Source organism: Dendrobium catenatum, unplaced genomic scaffold (assembly GCF_001605985.2).
Source record: "Dendrobium catenatum unplaced genomic scaffold, ASM160598v2 fragScaff_scaffold_1065, whole genome shotgun sequence".
Lineage (NCBI taxonomy): Eukaryota > Viridiplantae > Streptophyta > Magnoliopsida > Asparagales > Orchidaceae > Dendrobium > Dendrobium catenatum.
In genome coordinates, this window is record NW_021319527.1 from 213,414 (window position 1) to 231,003 (window position 17,590).

General features: G+C 35.7%; 1 protein-coding gene across 1 annotated transcript; it reads left to right on the forward strand.

The window, feature by feature from the left end:
• Positions 1–1,492, forward strand: LOC110098725 (transcription termination factor MTERF6, chloroplastic/mitochondrial). Its single transcript, XM_020825637.2, has 2 exons — positions 1–162; positions 354–1,492. Exon 2 carries the CDS (start codon positions 359–361, stop codon positions 1,352–1,354), a length of 996 nt encoding a protein of 331 aa, XP_020681296.1. The 5' UTR covers positions 1–162; positions 354–358; the 3' UTR covers positions 1,355–1,492.
• The last annotated feature ends 16,098 nt before the right edge of the window (positions 1,493–17,590 follow it).

Sequence of the window (17,590 nt, forward strand, 5' to 3'; positions counted from 1 at the left end):
TCTACTGCATTTTTCTTCTCCATTTCTTCGTTGCCGTTCGACGTGGCAGGGGTTTGAACGAGTCGCTTAAAACCTCCTTCGCCTCCTTCGACGACTTTCCTTCCAGTTCTCCGTTCTTCCTGTTGTATCGGAAGTTGCAACGGGAGCTCGCTCGCTGTGAAGGTAACTATCTTTCTCCCTTTCGCGCGCTTCTTCCGCCAAAACCCGTAAATCCACCGAACTCCAGGATTTAGTAAATCTGGGGTTTACGGCAAAAGGGGGGAAAAGGTGGATTTACAACTTCGAAATTTTACATTCTTTCAGTGCGTTTTTTCTCCGGGGCGAATTGAACCCTTTTCCCTATTTTAATTTAGGCGTCATGCAGCGAGTTGGGAACCATCAGAGTGATATGCTAGGGTTCTTAAAAAGTAAAGGATTTGACGATGAAAGTATTGAAAGAATGTTTAGGAGATGCAAATATCTGGATTGTGTGGAGAGAGACAAAGCCAGTGAGGTTTGGGATTACCTGAGAACTATTGGGATTCAAGAAAGGAAGATGCTCAATGTCATTTCCAAGTGCCCCAAGGTTCTCACGTTGAACTTAAATGAGAAGCTTCTGCCAGTAGTACAATGCCTCTCCACCCTAGGAACAAAGTCTGGTGAACTTGGGGTGGCCATCACTAAATTCCCCCACATTCTATTCCACAATGTGGAAGAGAAGCTCTGCCCGCTCCTTGCTTTCTTCGAAGCGGTTGGTATTTCTGAAAAGCAAATGGGTAAGCTGCTTTTGGTTAATCCAAGGCTTATCAGTTACAGCATTGACAAGAAGTATGCTGAGATGATTGATTTTCTTTCAAGTATGGGGCTTAATGGTGAAGGTGTTATCGGTAAAATTCTGGTGAAGAATTCATGGATAATGGGTTACAGTGTGGAGAAGCGGCTTCGGCCAACTGCAGATTTCTTGAAATCAATTGGTCTTACCATGATAGATATTCAAAAGGTCGTAGTCAACTTCCCCGAGGTTTTGTGTAGGAATGTGGAGAAGATTTTGAGGCCCAATCTAGAGTTCTTAAAACAAAGCGGATTCAACAATGAGCAGATTAGGCTATTGGTCACGGGATATCCTCCAATTTTGATCAAGAGTATTAGACATTCTCTGCAACCAAGAATCAAATTCCTGGTAGCAGAGATGGGGAGAGAGATTGGCGAAGTCACAGATTATCCAGAGTTCTTTCGGCATGGTTTGAAGAAGAGCCTTGAACCTAGACAGAGATTGCTCAAGCTTAAGAAAATAGAATGTAGCTTGTCTGAGATGCTGGAATGTAAACATAAGAAGTTTCTTCTTAAGTTTGAATTGGTAGAAGGTTTCTCCTAAGTCTTGTGCATTTACCAGGTTAGTTTTTGTTTTTCTTCTTGAAGGCTTTCTGCAATTAAGAGCTTTATTGTTCTGTACCAACATTTGAAGCTATGCGCATGGTTCTTCATCTAAGGAAGTTACTAATTATTTGTTTAATTGTTGTTTTCACTGAATGATTAATGCAGAAGTGAATAAATCCAGAAAATGGGAACATTGACATGTTTCTTAACTTTTAAGCTCCATGTCTAGGTCAAAAATGCTAGAAAAGTAGGCATTCAATTGCATTTCAACTTAAAAAGAATTCCTTGATTTATCCAAAGCTGTGAATGCCAACTTCCTTACAGCCTTTTCTTTTATTTTTCTGAATTAAACCTTCATTGGACCTCTTACAGCTTGTCGGTCATTATTTACAGAGAAAACAAAAGTACAAAATTTAATAAGGAATGCTACAAATAAATTTTGTTTTTCTTATCTGTTTTATCTGGGGCATAATATATTGAGCTGGAACTGTTGGAAAGGATCTATTTCTTGATTAGATGTCCATGCTTCATATACATATGACTTGTACTACGATAACATGATGCATCTATCAGATCTTCCTATGAGGCATACATGATGCCCGCTTCTACTTCTCATAAAGCGTTAACATTTGAGTGTGTAGCACTGGTAGCAAGCAAATGCAGAATATATATAGTGCAAATAAATAGATGAGTATACGATGTTAGTAAAATTTTGCACTTATGGATCCAAATTTATCTATGGATGACATCCAACCATACTTGTAAGCCTACCTAATAAACTAGAACTTATGAGAATGGAGAGTGGAGAGAATGGACGAAAGTGTGCTACACAATGCTAGAAAAGCTATAGGTCTCAAACTGGCAAAATATCCACTATCAGTAAAAAAAATGTTTTAAAAAGATCTCCCAAATTTTTTCTCATCACCCCTCATTTATAGGGTTTTGAGGGCTATAGGAAAGACTATAAATAGAAAAAGAAAAAAAAAACAATGCTACAAAGTTTCCTCGACATGTGTCGTCTCATGATTTGTTGAAGGAAAGTGAGGTTTAAAGGCTTTGGCGAGTTGCTTATGAGAAAATCTAGTATTGCCAAGTAGACTAGGTCTACCGTGCTCGAGTGGTTTGCAGGCATATACTTAGATGAAAGGGGACCAACGTTTTGTGTGGTTGCTGACTTTGCCTGTGACTTGTATGTGTGAAATTTCAAACCACCCGAGTAGAGAGTTGTGAGTGAGATGTTGTCTTGGTAATGCAGAGCTCCGAGTTCGATGGTCGCACCAAGGTACATTGAGGGTCTCATGAGTAGACACTCTCCTTTAGTTGAGTTTGGTGAGCATGGTGGCTTTATGAGAGATCGAGTGTATGACATTTTTCTGAGAGGGAGCGAGTGACTAAGGTTTTGGTCCAGGTCTGTGGCAAGGTTATAGCCTGATAAGGAATTCCTTTTGCCTTGGAGAGGGAAAGCATCTGGTTGGTTAGGCAAAGTAGTGCTATTATGGTTTTGTTGCATTTACTTTTTAGTAGATTTGCTTTATACATTTGCTTAATTCTCATTTGTACCTTTTGGTATTTGTGATTGTTTGTTCTCAATCTCATTTTTGTGTCTTTAGATTTTTGTATTGTTTGTTTTATGTATTATGTTAGTTTTACTGATCCATGTAGTTCCTCTTGTTCACTCTGGGCGAGCTCCAAGCTACAAGAAGTTGTGTTACCCAAGTCCTTTGACTAAAACAATAGCTTCTTGATTTTATATTACAAGCATATATTATCTCTGTCATATGTAACAACACAAGTATGATTTGCATCACTAATAATCTTATTCAAAAACTCTTGCACTAAACACATTGACGTGAGACACCACTTTATTATGAATCATGTGGCAAGATAAAATGTAAGTTTATAATTTGTGGACACATAGAATTAGTTATCAGATATTTTTATCAAACTTCTAAATTATGAAAGGTTCAGTGCAATTATAACTAGATTAGGAATCAATGATATCAATGCTTAGGAAATTGAATAGTCGCATGCTTGTTTTTGTTTGTTTGTTTGTTTTTTTGTTGTGTTGTTCTCGATCCTGTGCTTATGTTCTAGTTTATATGTTTTTGGTTATTTTGGTTTTGTTGCATTTACTTTTTAGTATATTTTTTTTCTACATTTGCTTAATTCTCATTTGTACCTTTTGGTATTTGTGATTGTTTGTTCTCAATCTCATTTTTGTGTCTTTAGATTTTTGTATTGTTTGTTTTATGTATTATGTTAGTTTTACTGATCCATGTAGTTCAGGTTAATGTTGATGTATTTTTTACCGTGACTTGGCCCACAAGTGACCCACAATCCACCAAGATAAATAAAGCCTTATTAACTCGTTAATTAAGCCTTCTCTTCCATGGGAATTATTATGAGCGTAGAGTTCATGTACAACTTGTATTTACTCAGGCATGTAGTATTATGAATTTTTATGCATTATAAGTTACAGAATAGTTACTGTACATATTGCCATCTTGGTTTGTTGTTCCTGGATTCTCTTCAAAAGAAAAAAAAAATGTTTAGAGATCACTGCAATGGATTGAAGGCTAGGTTTTTAAATTCCATTTTATTTACAATCTTGCTCTCATTTTAAATCTTGATCGTTTATATGGTTTTTGCTTGCTTCTGATAAATATGGCTTTGACAGCCAAAATTGTTTGAGATTTAAAAACTCCAATCACCTATAAAATGTAATGAATAATACCAGAAATTATAAATTATTTATATATATTAGAAAAACTAATAATGAAATAATAGTTCATAATTTTTGATATATTGATTATGTTAAAAATGAATATTTACCACAATAGAGAAATAAAATTTAACGCATTAACTGTATGCAAAAATTTAGCATAAACATGCTAAAGAAAGTTGCAATAGACATTAAAAATAAAATCAAAATGTAAGAAATATAAAGGGCCTAGCTCGCTTGAAAATGATTTCACTATTATATATCATAGGTTGTAAATAGCACCCTTCTTTCTATTGTGGTAAATAGTTTGGTATGACTATTAAGATTCTATATATCTTATATTAATGAGTGTCTAGGGATTAATCTAGGTTCAACTAAGCCCACATGTGAGTCATCTGAACTAGTTGGGATAATATAGGTGAGATTGTAAATGCATAAAAATTCAGTAGTATCTATGTAAACCTATATTATTATTTATTCTTGAAGTTATTTCCATTTCAAACACAAATCTTGAAATAACATTAAGAATAATTCTAACTTTAATATTTTTAAAATGGAAAACATCTTTTAATACATATATTATATTATTATTAAGATATTATATTGTTATATAAGTAAATACAAAAATTTTATTCGTATAAAAATGAAAGCTCTCATATAAAATCCATTGACGGAGCATTCTCAGTCTTATGTGTTGTCGGGTTGGGTGGAGGCTTTTGCTTTTTGGGTGGCTCGGTGGTGGTTCCTTTTGGGTCTCTGTTGGGAGCTTGGAGGGTTTGTTGCTTTTGACTGGTGTGGGCTTGGTCCCTCTCTATTAGCTAGTTTCTCGTTGTTGTTCGGTTGGTCGCGCTGGGTGGGTTTGTGGGGTTGGCTTTGGTGCTTGGTGGTTGTGTTGATGGCTGTTGGTTTTGGCGTGGTTTGTAGATTCTCTATTTCGCTGGTTAATTTTGGTTGCTTTGGTTGTTTTGGTGGTTCATGTTTTCCTTTTTGGTGCCCTCTTCTTCTTGGGCTCGATTTGTTCTCTGTCTGCTCCCTTTATTTTTTGGTTGTCCGACCGTTATCTCTAGGTGTTCTCGAGGCTGGTGCACTTTGATGAATGTTGGGTATCTCATCTTTGCTCCATCCTTTGGGTGGCCTTCTTGACAACCAGTCTTTATTACATTCATGGGTGTTCTTTGGGTGGCTAAGGAAGCTCTATATTGTCAAAGTTTGAGTCTTTTGGGGTTTAGGCCATCTTGTAGCCTTTACTTCATTCAGTTTTTTTCTTTTTGGCTCCTCTCGGTTTTGATATACATATGGGTATACTTTCTTTTGCTTGTTATGTTTCTTCCTACTTGAGTATACTTCTTGTTATTTGGTTTCGCTTCATAGTTTGTAATTATTTTCTATAGTGAATAGAATTCAGGCTTTGACCTCATTAAACCCCAAAAAAAGAAGAGAATGATTTAGTCGGCATATAAGAATGAAACCAAAATGGCTTTTTGTCTACGCTCTGCACGATTAACTTTGCCCAATATATAAACCCAAAAAAAAAAAAAAAAAAAAAAACTTTAGCTTTACTTTTACTCTGGCAGAATAAAATTGGAAATTTTCATTAGAGCTGCTTATATTATTTTCTTTTCCTTCATTAATGCTCTCTTATTATAACAATAAATGAAAATCTATAAGCTTGATTTTTCACCCAAATGCAATCCTAATCTTTCATTTTATTTATGAAAAATAAATTCAAATCATTCATTTTATTTATACATTTAATTTGTTTTTTAATTTCCTTTATTTAATTAAATGCATGACAATTCACATATTTAATGTAATAACTATTTTTAATTAATTTTTAATAACTGTTAAAATTCAGATATTTAAAGTAATTTTAATAATTCATAATTTGAAAATTCATATATTTAAAGTAATAACTATTTTTTAATTAATTATAAATAATTGTTATAATTCTATAATTTTAATAATCCATAATTTAAAAATAAAAAAATTTAAGTATATATCTCAATTAATTATTCCATTAAAGAATCTTGTCATTTTATAAATTTGTAATTATCTATACTACTATTATATAACTCTTTTGAGTTTCTTCACAAACAAAATTCTAACCTTTCATTTATTATCTTTTTAATATTCTTCTAAGCATATAAATAATTTTTTTTAATTTCCAAATTGTTGACCTCTCTCATTTAATAAAAAGAGAATAAAAAATGTGCATGAATGTTTACTTGTAGCCAAATCCTGCTCAAAACGTTGCTCTGATCGCTACAGTCCCATCGCCCATGCCCTGCGAACGGCGCCGAAGCAATCCCCTCATGCGACAACACCTCGATTGCACCCATTCATGTTGATAAAACGAAGATCAAGGCTTCGTTTTCTATCTTCCACACGCAGAACTCCTGAGCTCCAACCTCACTTTCGCAAGCTTCAGAAGCTTTCCGACCTCATCATCCCGTCAACCAAACTAATCCCGCTGTCAAACCATATCCACTGCCTGCACTAGTCGAATACACCTACCGACCTTCCCATATGCGATCCCAACTTCCTCTTACCTCAAGACGCCGCATCTTTTACCTGTAGCAGACCGACTTCGCTCCTTCGAGGATGACCCTTTCTTGTTGGTCTAGAAGTCGCGACATTTTGATCAGAGGCAGCAACTAGAGCTTGCTCGCAGTGAAGGTAGCCATCTTCATTCCATTCGCATGCTTCTTCAGTCAAATCCCGTAAAGCTACCAAACCTACCCTCTCCATTTGCCGAGACCTTACCATAACATTGTCTACAGATTTGATGTGCCACTCCGCATATTCTCAAATAATGGCACCGCATTCAAGAGTACAAAAATTTACAAATTTGATTATCAGCATAAAATTGATTGTGACATTCGTCAATATACAACTCAAGAGCAAATGACTTGGTAGATGACTTCAATAAGACGTAGGTGAAACTATTGAAGAAAATTCTCACCAAGGATAAAAGAGAATGACTTACTAAAATGACAGAGGCACTATAGACATATAGTACAACTTACAAAAGGCCAACCAAAGTCACTCCTTATTCACTGGTGTTCAGAGTTAAAGCAATATTGCCACTGGAAGTTGAACTACCGTCCCTTCGGGTAGAAATCTAGAACGATCTCACTCAAGAGCAAAATGTTCGCCTGGAAATGGAAGAGCTCGACACACTCGATGAAGTTAGACTACAAGCTCAACAAAACCTGAAAATCTACCGAGCAAGAATGATGAAATCATTTGATCGAGTGGTGCGCCATCGATCATTTAAAGAAGGGGAATGAGTCTTGATGCTGAGAAGACAAATCATCACACACCAAAAAATTGGTGACAAATTCGTATCCAACTTGTAAGGCCCATTTGTCATCGAGAAGGTGTTTCAAGGATGAGCTTAACAGTTAATCGATCCGGAATGTCAGAGGCCTATGCCGCCAATCAATGACTGATATTTAAAGAAATATAATGCATGAAAATTTCATATCCAATGTAATATACACTGATCAAAGTGTTATTTGCATATTTGTCAATGCATGCTTATATTTATATTTTAAAATTCTCTTGTGTAGAAATAATGTATTTTAAAATTCCCGCATAAGACTAAAAGCATTTTAAATAATTATTCTGGTCAATATTATTCTACGTGTCGAGACACCCGAATAAATATTTGAAATATCATAATACAAAGCCTATTCAAAATCTCCCAATGAGATAAGAGGGATTTTAAATATTTATTTGGGTCAACATTGTGCTATGTGTCAAGACCCCCAAATAAATATTTAAAATCTCAAAATTCTAAATTTATTATATTCTAAAATCTCCTTACTAGACAGGGGGCATTTTAATATTTATTCGAGTTGACGTTGAGTTGCATGCCGAGATCATCGAATAAATATTTAAAATTATCAATACAAATATTCTTTTATGTTGAAAAATACAACAATTTTTTTTTAAAATATATGTACATGATCTTTCAGAAGTTCTGGACACCATATTCTCTTACATACCAAGATTTAAAAATCAAGAAAGAGACTTTTGTGACAATGCACTCTAACTAATCGAGCCAAAATAGCTTAAAGCCTTTCAATAATCTGAAGCTTAAGGTTCGAATGGGTGTAAAAAGGCTGGATCCAATATGCCTAAATATGACCGAATCACTGGCAGCTCCGTCTACTCAACACGCCATAAGAAAGGCTATAATAACAGAACTACCACTTCATCAACCCTTTAGTAGGGACTCTAAGAAGTACGAAGGATAATTTGACTTGACAATTTTAAGTAGTAGTAGTCCATAGAATTCTCCTAATTGATCGGAGAATTAAAGTTCAAGTGAAAGGGATGAGTCCTGAACAACTATTGAATGTACGTAGACTCTAAATCTTAAATCATAAAGAATGACTCCAAATCTACAAACTTCAGTAGATTTAGCATTGGGATGCATATTTCCCATAACTCAAGTCTGAAGCCTGAATAATTGTAAAAGATCGGATCCGACAAGCCCAAATATGACAGAATTGTTAGCAGCTTTATTTACTCAACACACCATAAAAAAGGCCGCAGTAGAGGAACCTCCATTTCAGTAACTAGAGAATGAAGAGCTATCAAATCTTAGCTCGTCCAATCCAATGAACTCAAGTGACCCAGATTAATGTCTCCTCAAATAGTTAAGGATCAATATATTATCTACATTTGGTAATATCGATTAAATATGAAACTTGCAAATGCTTCAACAAATACATAAAGCATCAAGCGATGATCGAATGAATTTTTTTCAACAAGTCCACCAAAGCATAGAGCAAGGGACTAAAAAAACATCCTAAAGTTCACATAAAGCTTAAAGCTGAACTAAGAGGATTTTTATTATCATCAATAAGCCCATTATGCACTAAGCTTTGGACATATGACTTCTCTCTATCAACCTATTACAAATTTAAAGGGTTTAGGTCATCAGCATCTACTATTTTATCAAGCCCGCTAAAACAAGAAGCATAAGGCAGACTGTACAAAAATCACATGACAAGTTAGTAAAGACAAATCAAGTAATTCTCCATCAATATTCACTACACAAAGCACATGATTGAAGAAACCAAAATCTCAGGACTCAAGTTAAAGCTACAAAAAGAAGCATCTTGAATGACATATACAAGTGTCCCTAGTGAATATTTTAAATATTTATTTGAGTTGACATCGCCCTGCGTGCTGAGATCTCCAAATAAATATTTAAAGTTTTCTATCAAAATGCAGCTAAAGGAGGGAAGAATGAAAGATCCTCCATAAATTGAATGTGCTATTAATAAAAATATTATTTGAGGAAGATACAATCAGTACCAGAGACAACAAAGTTCCATCAGCTAATGAATCTATAGATTTTAGATAAATCTTAAATGATATCGACAATATAGAATAATTATTACATCTATACATGATTTTGGTAAAGAATGATGCAAGCAGTTACAAAAATACTAAAAACCAAGATGATAACTGTTATAAAAAAAGAACATAAAGTGGTGATACTATATACTACCATCAATCTATAAAGTGATATTCTAAGAACCTAAGTATTAAATACTCTATCATTCTCATATAGATCTCAACTCGACAAGAACCAACATGTCAATTATATTGATGATTAACATGTGCATCTAAAGATCTATAAAGGCATGGAGGCAGACAATTAGAGATCTAAAAAATAAAGTGCTCAGTGTGACATCAAAATAAGTTTTAGGAAATCTTTTAAATAAACCCCTTGTGTGATATCCAAAGCAAATATCTAGAGATCCACATGATGAATCTGCATAAAATAAATGTGATTCATTCTAGACGCGTATCACATTTGTTAGGGGGCATTTTTTGACCTCTATCATTAAAAAAAAAGGAATAAAAAATGTGCATGAATGAGTACATGTAGCCAAATCTTGCTCAAATCGCTGCTTTTGTCACTGCAATCCTGTCGCTCATACCCTGTGAATGACACCGAAGCAATCCTCTCACGCGACAACACCTTGATCACACCCATTCATGTTGATAAAATAAAGCGTAAGGCTTCATTTTCTTTCTTCCACATGCAGAACTCCTAAACTCCAACCTCCCTTTTGCAAGCTTCGAAAGATTTCCGACCACATCATCCTGTCAACCGAACGCATCCCATTATTGAGCCATATCTACTACCTGAACTAGTCAAATCCATCTACCAACCTTCCCATATGCGATCCCAACTTCCTCTTACCTCAAGGTGCCACCTCTCTTACATGTAGCCGACCGACTTCACTCCTTCGAGGACGTCCCTTTCTTGTCGGTCCATAAGTCATGACATTTGGATTGGAGGTAGCAACTAGAGCTTGCTCGTAGTGAACGTAGCCATCTTCATTCCATTTGCACGCTTCTTTGGCCAAATCCCGTAAAGCTACCAAACCTACCAGCTCTATTTATCGAGACCTTATCAACCTCCAAACCTGCCGACACTTGCTTCTGCTCCGATCCAAATAGCCACAAACCTCCATCTGAATTTTACTTCCTCTGAGCCATTCGTCTCTTTCAAACCCACTGCTGCCGATCGACAGTCTGAATTTTAATCTAAACCTACACTGTGGACTTGAACTGAACATAAATCAAACTTAAATCAAATTTGATTAAGAGTGAACTTGCTATTTGGACAAACAGAAGATTTATGGATTCAAACTCAAATGGGTACATAGAACTTGAAGTTGCACACTGAACTAGACTTGAACTCAATACGGACTACAGGGAACTAGACTTCAATGAATAAATACACTATGAGATTAAAATGTGAAAGTTATAAGTTATGATTCAAAAAATCTCAAATAAACACTAACATTTAAGGAAAATAAAGGACTTGTGGTGGAATAATTTCTGATATAAGCGACATACAAGCAAACATGTTTGACTCCTTTATAACCACTGAAAAATCAATGTGTGGTGAGCATCAATGATCAAGACCCAATTCAAATGAACATTGAAGGAACTTTCAAAGCATACAAGTGATAAACACAAGTGAATGAAGGAGGTCGACATACAACGAATGCAATAAGTTGCAATGCATGCATCAGATCTTGTAAAAGAGAAGTTTCCTACATTTGCAGTGCATATAATGACCCTATAAGTGACATTAGAGGAGTTATGAGGAATATAACACTCCTACAATTAATGTCAATCTACTCATGGAAGAATATAATAGTTCGTTGCAAATGACAATTGCTAGGATTGCATGAAAAGATTGGTGGCGAATGCAGTTCAACCAACATTCAATAACATTATGCAAGCAAATGCATCGATCTCCTAAAAAAATGGGAGGACAGATGTGCAACAAATATACACATCTAAAATGATGACAATCAACATCAAAATACAAATAAACACACTTACAGAATCAAATCAAGGGTAGAAGATCTATAATACATACGGGTTCTCTATGAATACAGATGTATGCACCACATGCCACTTGTGGATAGATGCATAAGAACTTCAGTCAATGAAATATCCTAAAGTCAATTTCAATCTATGAATTAATATATTTACTTGCCTACCTGTAAACATGTTGACCTCACTTTTGTATGAGGTCACTCTGATCTCTCATGAACTCTAGACCATAGGAATTTCTAGACCCTAGGTTCCTTCTAGGCTCTAGATTCTAGGATCAATTTAGATCTTAGATCAATCCAGTCCAAAATCTAAGGCTAAGGGTTTAGGTCCTGAAAGCCTTTCCTAGTGTTTGTTTAAATACTTCAAAATCCAGTTAATTGACTCCTGATTCAAAATCTATCAATTGCGTATTAATAAGATATGTATATGGAGTCAGCCCTCCAAGTTTAAGCTCAATTCGATGTTTCTAAGCCCAAAAACTAAACTCAATTCCAAAGGTTATAAAACCTTCAAATATTTACGACCCATGCCACTAGACCTATCACCTAGTAGAATTTGACCTTGGAGCTCTTTCCAAACCCTTTGATCCCTCCCAGTCCTTTGATATTGACATGTTGAACATTAATCTATATTTTTCTGGATTCACTTTGACCCGAAAAAGACATGAGGTCAAAATGACCAAAATGTCATTTAAGGGGATTTTTAGACTTTTGACCAAAGTTCAGTGTCACTCAACCTCACCAACCTTTGAAACCCTTTTCAATCAATTTCAAAAATCATTTGAGACCTATCAAGCCCATTCATAACCCCTGGGTCAACCTGGTTGACCAAGTTAACCATGGTTGACTAAGGTGCCCCCTTAGGGATCAAATGCCCATTTCAAACCAAATACCCTTTTTTTGCATGAGACCCCTCCCATTGAGTTTATATGATCAAATTGAATTCAATGGACCCAACTCTTGGTCCTAGGTCAACTTGGTTGACCAAGTCAACCAAGTTTGACCAAACTTTCCATACACCTCCATTCATTCAAACCCTTTGATTAAGACCATTTCAATCCCATTTAGATCCACGGAGTGATCCCTTAGGCCTTCAAGAGACCCCTTTCGAAGACCTAAGCTTTGAGTTCATTTGGGTTGGCCATTTGACTTGACTTAAATGCCCAAAGAGAGGTTCCCCTTGAGTTATCTTTCAATCCTAGCCAAATTGAATCCAACCCATTGTGTCATTGGGTCTCCCTTAACCTAATACATCTTCCTTAGCCAACCCAACCATTCAGTTAACTTGGGTCAAGATTTAGGCTAACCCAAAGTGGCCAAAACCACTTGGGATTGAGCCAACTCTCAACTTAAGCTCAATTGAACCTAGCCAACACCTCCATTAGTTGGCCCTAGGTCCAACACACCTCCCCCAGCTATCCCAAGTCTCGGGTTGACTTGGGTCAACTTTTGGGCTAGCCCAAAGTGTCAAAACCCACATTGACCCGAGCCATTTCCTATCTCAGGCCAATTCAAACCCAATTGTCACTTGTATTGGGTGCACCAGACCCAGACCCACTTCCCATATCAAACCCAAGGTTTGGCCTGACCTAGGTTTAGCCCAATTTGACCCAAATCGAGCAGGTTTGGGTCAACCTGAGCCACCTGTTTGAATTGGCCTCCCCCATGTCCAATTAAGCTCACTCTTGAGATGTCGCCATCACCCTTTCCTAGTCAACCTGACCCAGACCCTGGCCGACAGAGGTCGGAACAAATGGAGTTTGAACTCCAGTGGTCTCCCCCCCCCCATTTCGTGCATGACTCAAAGCCTTCCAAAGGTTGAACTCGCTAGCTTCAAGCTCACGATCTCCCTGGGAGGATGTCCCCTCCGACCTGACGCCCATACGAAGCCTAGCTCAGTAGATCCCAACCATCCAAGCTTACAGGATTGAGCTAAATAGGGGAGCTCGTTCTAGGGGAAATCATTCGCATCCAAGCTTTTGAAAGCACTCCCCAGAGCTCCCTTGAGATTCCTCTTTCATTTCCTAGTCTCCCAAAATCTCCCGTCCATCCGTTTAAGCGAACTCTGGCAAAAGCGTCTCGCTCTGCACTCGAAGTCGTACCTCCGGCCATCCTCTGGTCTGGGCATTTGAAGGAGATCCGCTCGCCTTCATCCCCTGAAGCTTTTTGATAGAGAAGCTCATATATTGAGACCTTCAATGCGGTAATATTTTGATCCCGAGCTCCCTAGATTGGTAGTCCAGGCAAGTGTGAAGAAAACCTTCACCCCAACAAATATCCACCATTAGATTAAAGGTTTTCACCTTTATGATCCTCCCTGTGAAATTTCATCAGAGTCTGCCGGCGAGATCGCTCGGATTATGCTGGAATAGCTTCAGGGCTTCAGGCACGCGTGGGAGGTTGAAGATATAATCCTAGACATTGATTTCAATCAACGGTTAGGATTAAACCACGTAGTTTTTGGAGGTTGTTTGATCCTTGCGATTAATCCGACCGTTATCCAGACAGTAGCTAATCATTTGCTCGCCAATCGGAGAGCGGCGCGTGTAAAGCGCCGACTGACTGGGTAATTCAGGACTTAATTTCACACGAAATCATGGAAATCTTCAAAAAATCATATCGCCTTACACATTTGGCCAAATTAGGTGTTCTTAGACTCGTTGGAAAGATCTCAGGGAGATCTACAAAAGCACTATGGTTGCAGAACCTAATTGCATCTATATAGAGTTTAATTTCAGTTTGAAAATTATATCTAGTATTTCATTTATTTGTTAATTTGAAGTCATCAGGGCTTAGGACTCTGGGAGAGTGAATTTGGACATGTCCTTGACATGTTTAAATTTTCCCTCCCCTGTTTAAGGTGTTTAAGGGCAGTTTCATGCCAATTGAAGTTTGAGGGTCATGGTTTGACCCTTAAATTCAAATTGGAGCCATGATCTCTTCAATGAAAATTAGGAATTGATTTTTGATGTGATGGTGATGTTTAGCATAAGGAGTTTAGGGCCATTGATTTTGCCTCAATCTGACCCTATGATTTTTCTAATATGACTTAGAGATCACCATAGGTGGCTTGGTTAGCCACCTTTGAGAGCTCCATTTGGTTCCAAATTTAGTGTGTTTAAGCCTTGAGATCAGGTGATCTCATGGCCCAAATCCCACTGGATTTTATGTCCATTTGGTAGACAAACTATGAGCTTCAAAAAATTCCTCCCTAGAATTGACCTAGAGCTCTAATTAATTCATTAAAAATTCTTATTAAATCCAAAATGATCTATATAAGGACTTTAATTAATCGTAACCAAACCCCCAATTAGTAAAAATTGAATCCCTTTTAATTTGATATCAAATTAATTTAATTTATTTTTTATCAAAAATCAATATTTAATCAATTTAATTAATTAAAAATAATTAAAAATCCAAAAAATTTGTTAAACACTTGTCAATCCCTTCTTAGATCATTTCTAATCTTTGGAGGTGATTCCAAGGAGTTTAGGACTTGTTTGGGTTCAAATCATTAAAAGGTCCCCTTTAATTAAAATAATTAAAATAATTAAAAAAATCCATTAAATACAAATTTTTAAAATTCATAACTAATTATAGAAAATCTCAAATTAGTCAAACTCAAAGGCTAATGACTTAAAATAAAACCTACTATTTTTTAAAAAGTTCAAACCTTCGAAATCTAGTCAAAGTAAAAAAGTCAACACTTTGGTCAAACCCGGGTATAAATCTTGGCTTAATCTTTGAAAATTCATAATTTTTTTATAAAAAACTTCAAATTGAGCGTGCTAATAGTCTAATTACATGTAATAAGGTCTAAGTTTTGTTAAAAAGTTCAAACCTTCAAAATCTGGTCAAAGTCAAAAAAGTCAACACTTTGGTCAAACCCGGGTTTAAATCTTGGCTTAATCTTCTAAAATTCATAACTTTTCATAAAAATTTCCAAATTGAGCATGATAATAGTATAATTACTCATAATAAGGTCTAAGTTTTGTTAAAAATATGAAACCTTCAATATTAACTTTAGTTTTAAAAGTCAAATTTTAACCCCTTAATTAACACATTAAGATAATTCATAAAAATCCAATAATATATTAAAATTCTAGAATTTCGTTATTTGATTAATAAAACACTCAACAAAATTCTTAAAATCAGCCACTAATTAAAATATTTAATATTAATCCACCTTAAATTTTAACCAACTAAATCAACTTAATTAACCCATATTACTACTAGGAAACCCAGGCCTACGAGGCTATTAGCTTAGCCCCAAGGAAGGTGAAATAAACTTTACATCCTCAGTGTGAAACAAAGGTAGTAATCATTTAACCTTTAAAATATAGCTAAACTAATTCTTAATATGTTAATAGTTAAACTCTAACATAAAATTCCCCTTAAGCCTTAACGAATTCAATCCTTAGACAACTCTAACTAACTACCAAACCTAGGATTTACTCCAACTACACGACCTTCTACACACACTTTATATGGTCTGCTATGACAACCGACTCTAGATCTAGGCTAGGCTGGTGTTTACTTTTCTACTGTATGCCAAATTTTTCATGATTTTACTACAAGTTGTGGATGATTATACACGTTGTATTTACTGACTTTTACTATACTCTGTGGATGATTGATGTGTTTGATGACTAGATTACCCTTATGATAGGAACGATCTGGATGTTCATCAAATTTTTTGTAGGTGGCCATGCTCATGCAGAACAATAAAAGAAGGGGGATAAATTGATTATAAATATGCTTGCTATAGGTGCTTCAGCTGCTAAGCCCCTAAATAATAAAAGGAGCATGACCAGTATGCTTATTTCTTTTTCTACACATATATATAACTGCTTGGGGATGTTCTTTAATATTTAAATGCTTAGGATAACCTTACAGGAGAGTCTAGAATTTTTGTATCAAATGTAATTCATGTGAGATGTTAAGTGTTGTGAAAGTTGAACTTTGAGTCGGGATACATAGATCCAAAAGTTGGATTCCAAAGAGAAAAGGATAACCCTTAGGGAGATAGTCCTTTTCTATTTGAAAGTCCAAATTTGGATCATTTTTTCATACCCAAAGCGGAAAGGGTGGCCTTCCCCTTAAAGGAAGAGCTCTCTTTTCCATTTGGGTAGCTTGCTATGAAGAATCCAAGGAGTCTAAAGGAATGAAAATTGAAGAATTGAAGACATAGAGTATCCCACACAATGTCAGTTGCATTTTTATTAGGACTAGAATACGGGTTGTTGTTAGTGGTGCCCAACCACTTTACTTTCTACATACCCTGGATTATAATAAGCAAGATAATTTGCATATAGATATTTATTAATTAATTTAATTATATTTTCTGTGTTAATGTGATTGCATATATAATTACCTGGTTTTCTTAATTTTTTTTTTGTATTTGTGTGCCACTTTTTATTTTAGCTTGGATGTGTGAGGCTCGTGAGGGTGTGAAAGTTTTATATTCATAATTAAAAGTTTAAAATTTTAGGAGTTAAATAACATAAAAAGATAACAAATCTAGGTAATTAGTCAGGGATTGCCCTCGGGGTCGCATGCATATTACTACACTTCTTCTTTCCTTACTTTAGACACTTCCCCGCCTACGGGTATAGTCCGGATAATCTGTCCTATGACGATGAGGTACCGGACCTCGGGAAGCCTAATTTTCTAAAAAAAATATTTTTAAGAATTTTAAAACTTCAAACATACATGATTTGGATGTATCGACTAGCATACATTACATTAGAAATATATTTAAAAGAGTCTAAACTTTAATTGCATCAGTATTTAACATTTTCACCCAGCATAAGTCAAAGGGGCCACTAGGACAATCTCTAGATGTCGGTCCCAACTCTCCAAAACTTTAATAAAAATATTCCTACCACTCTTTCATAAAAATGACATGACTCATATATTTAAAATCAACTAGATGGTTAGCTGACTCCCCAATCCAGGCCGGGGTAAATCTAGATTTTGAGCTACATTAGTTAGGTTTGGACTACTGTGGTCTAGTATCCAAATTTATATTTAAAATCTGAGGTATATCTTGGGTTATAGGACCCTAACCTCAGGGAATATAATTCCAAATTTTCAATAAAATGCTCAACTTTAACTAAATTTTCTTTCA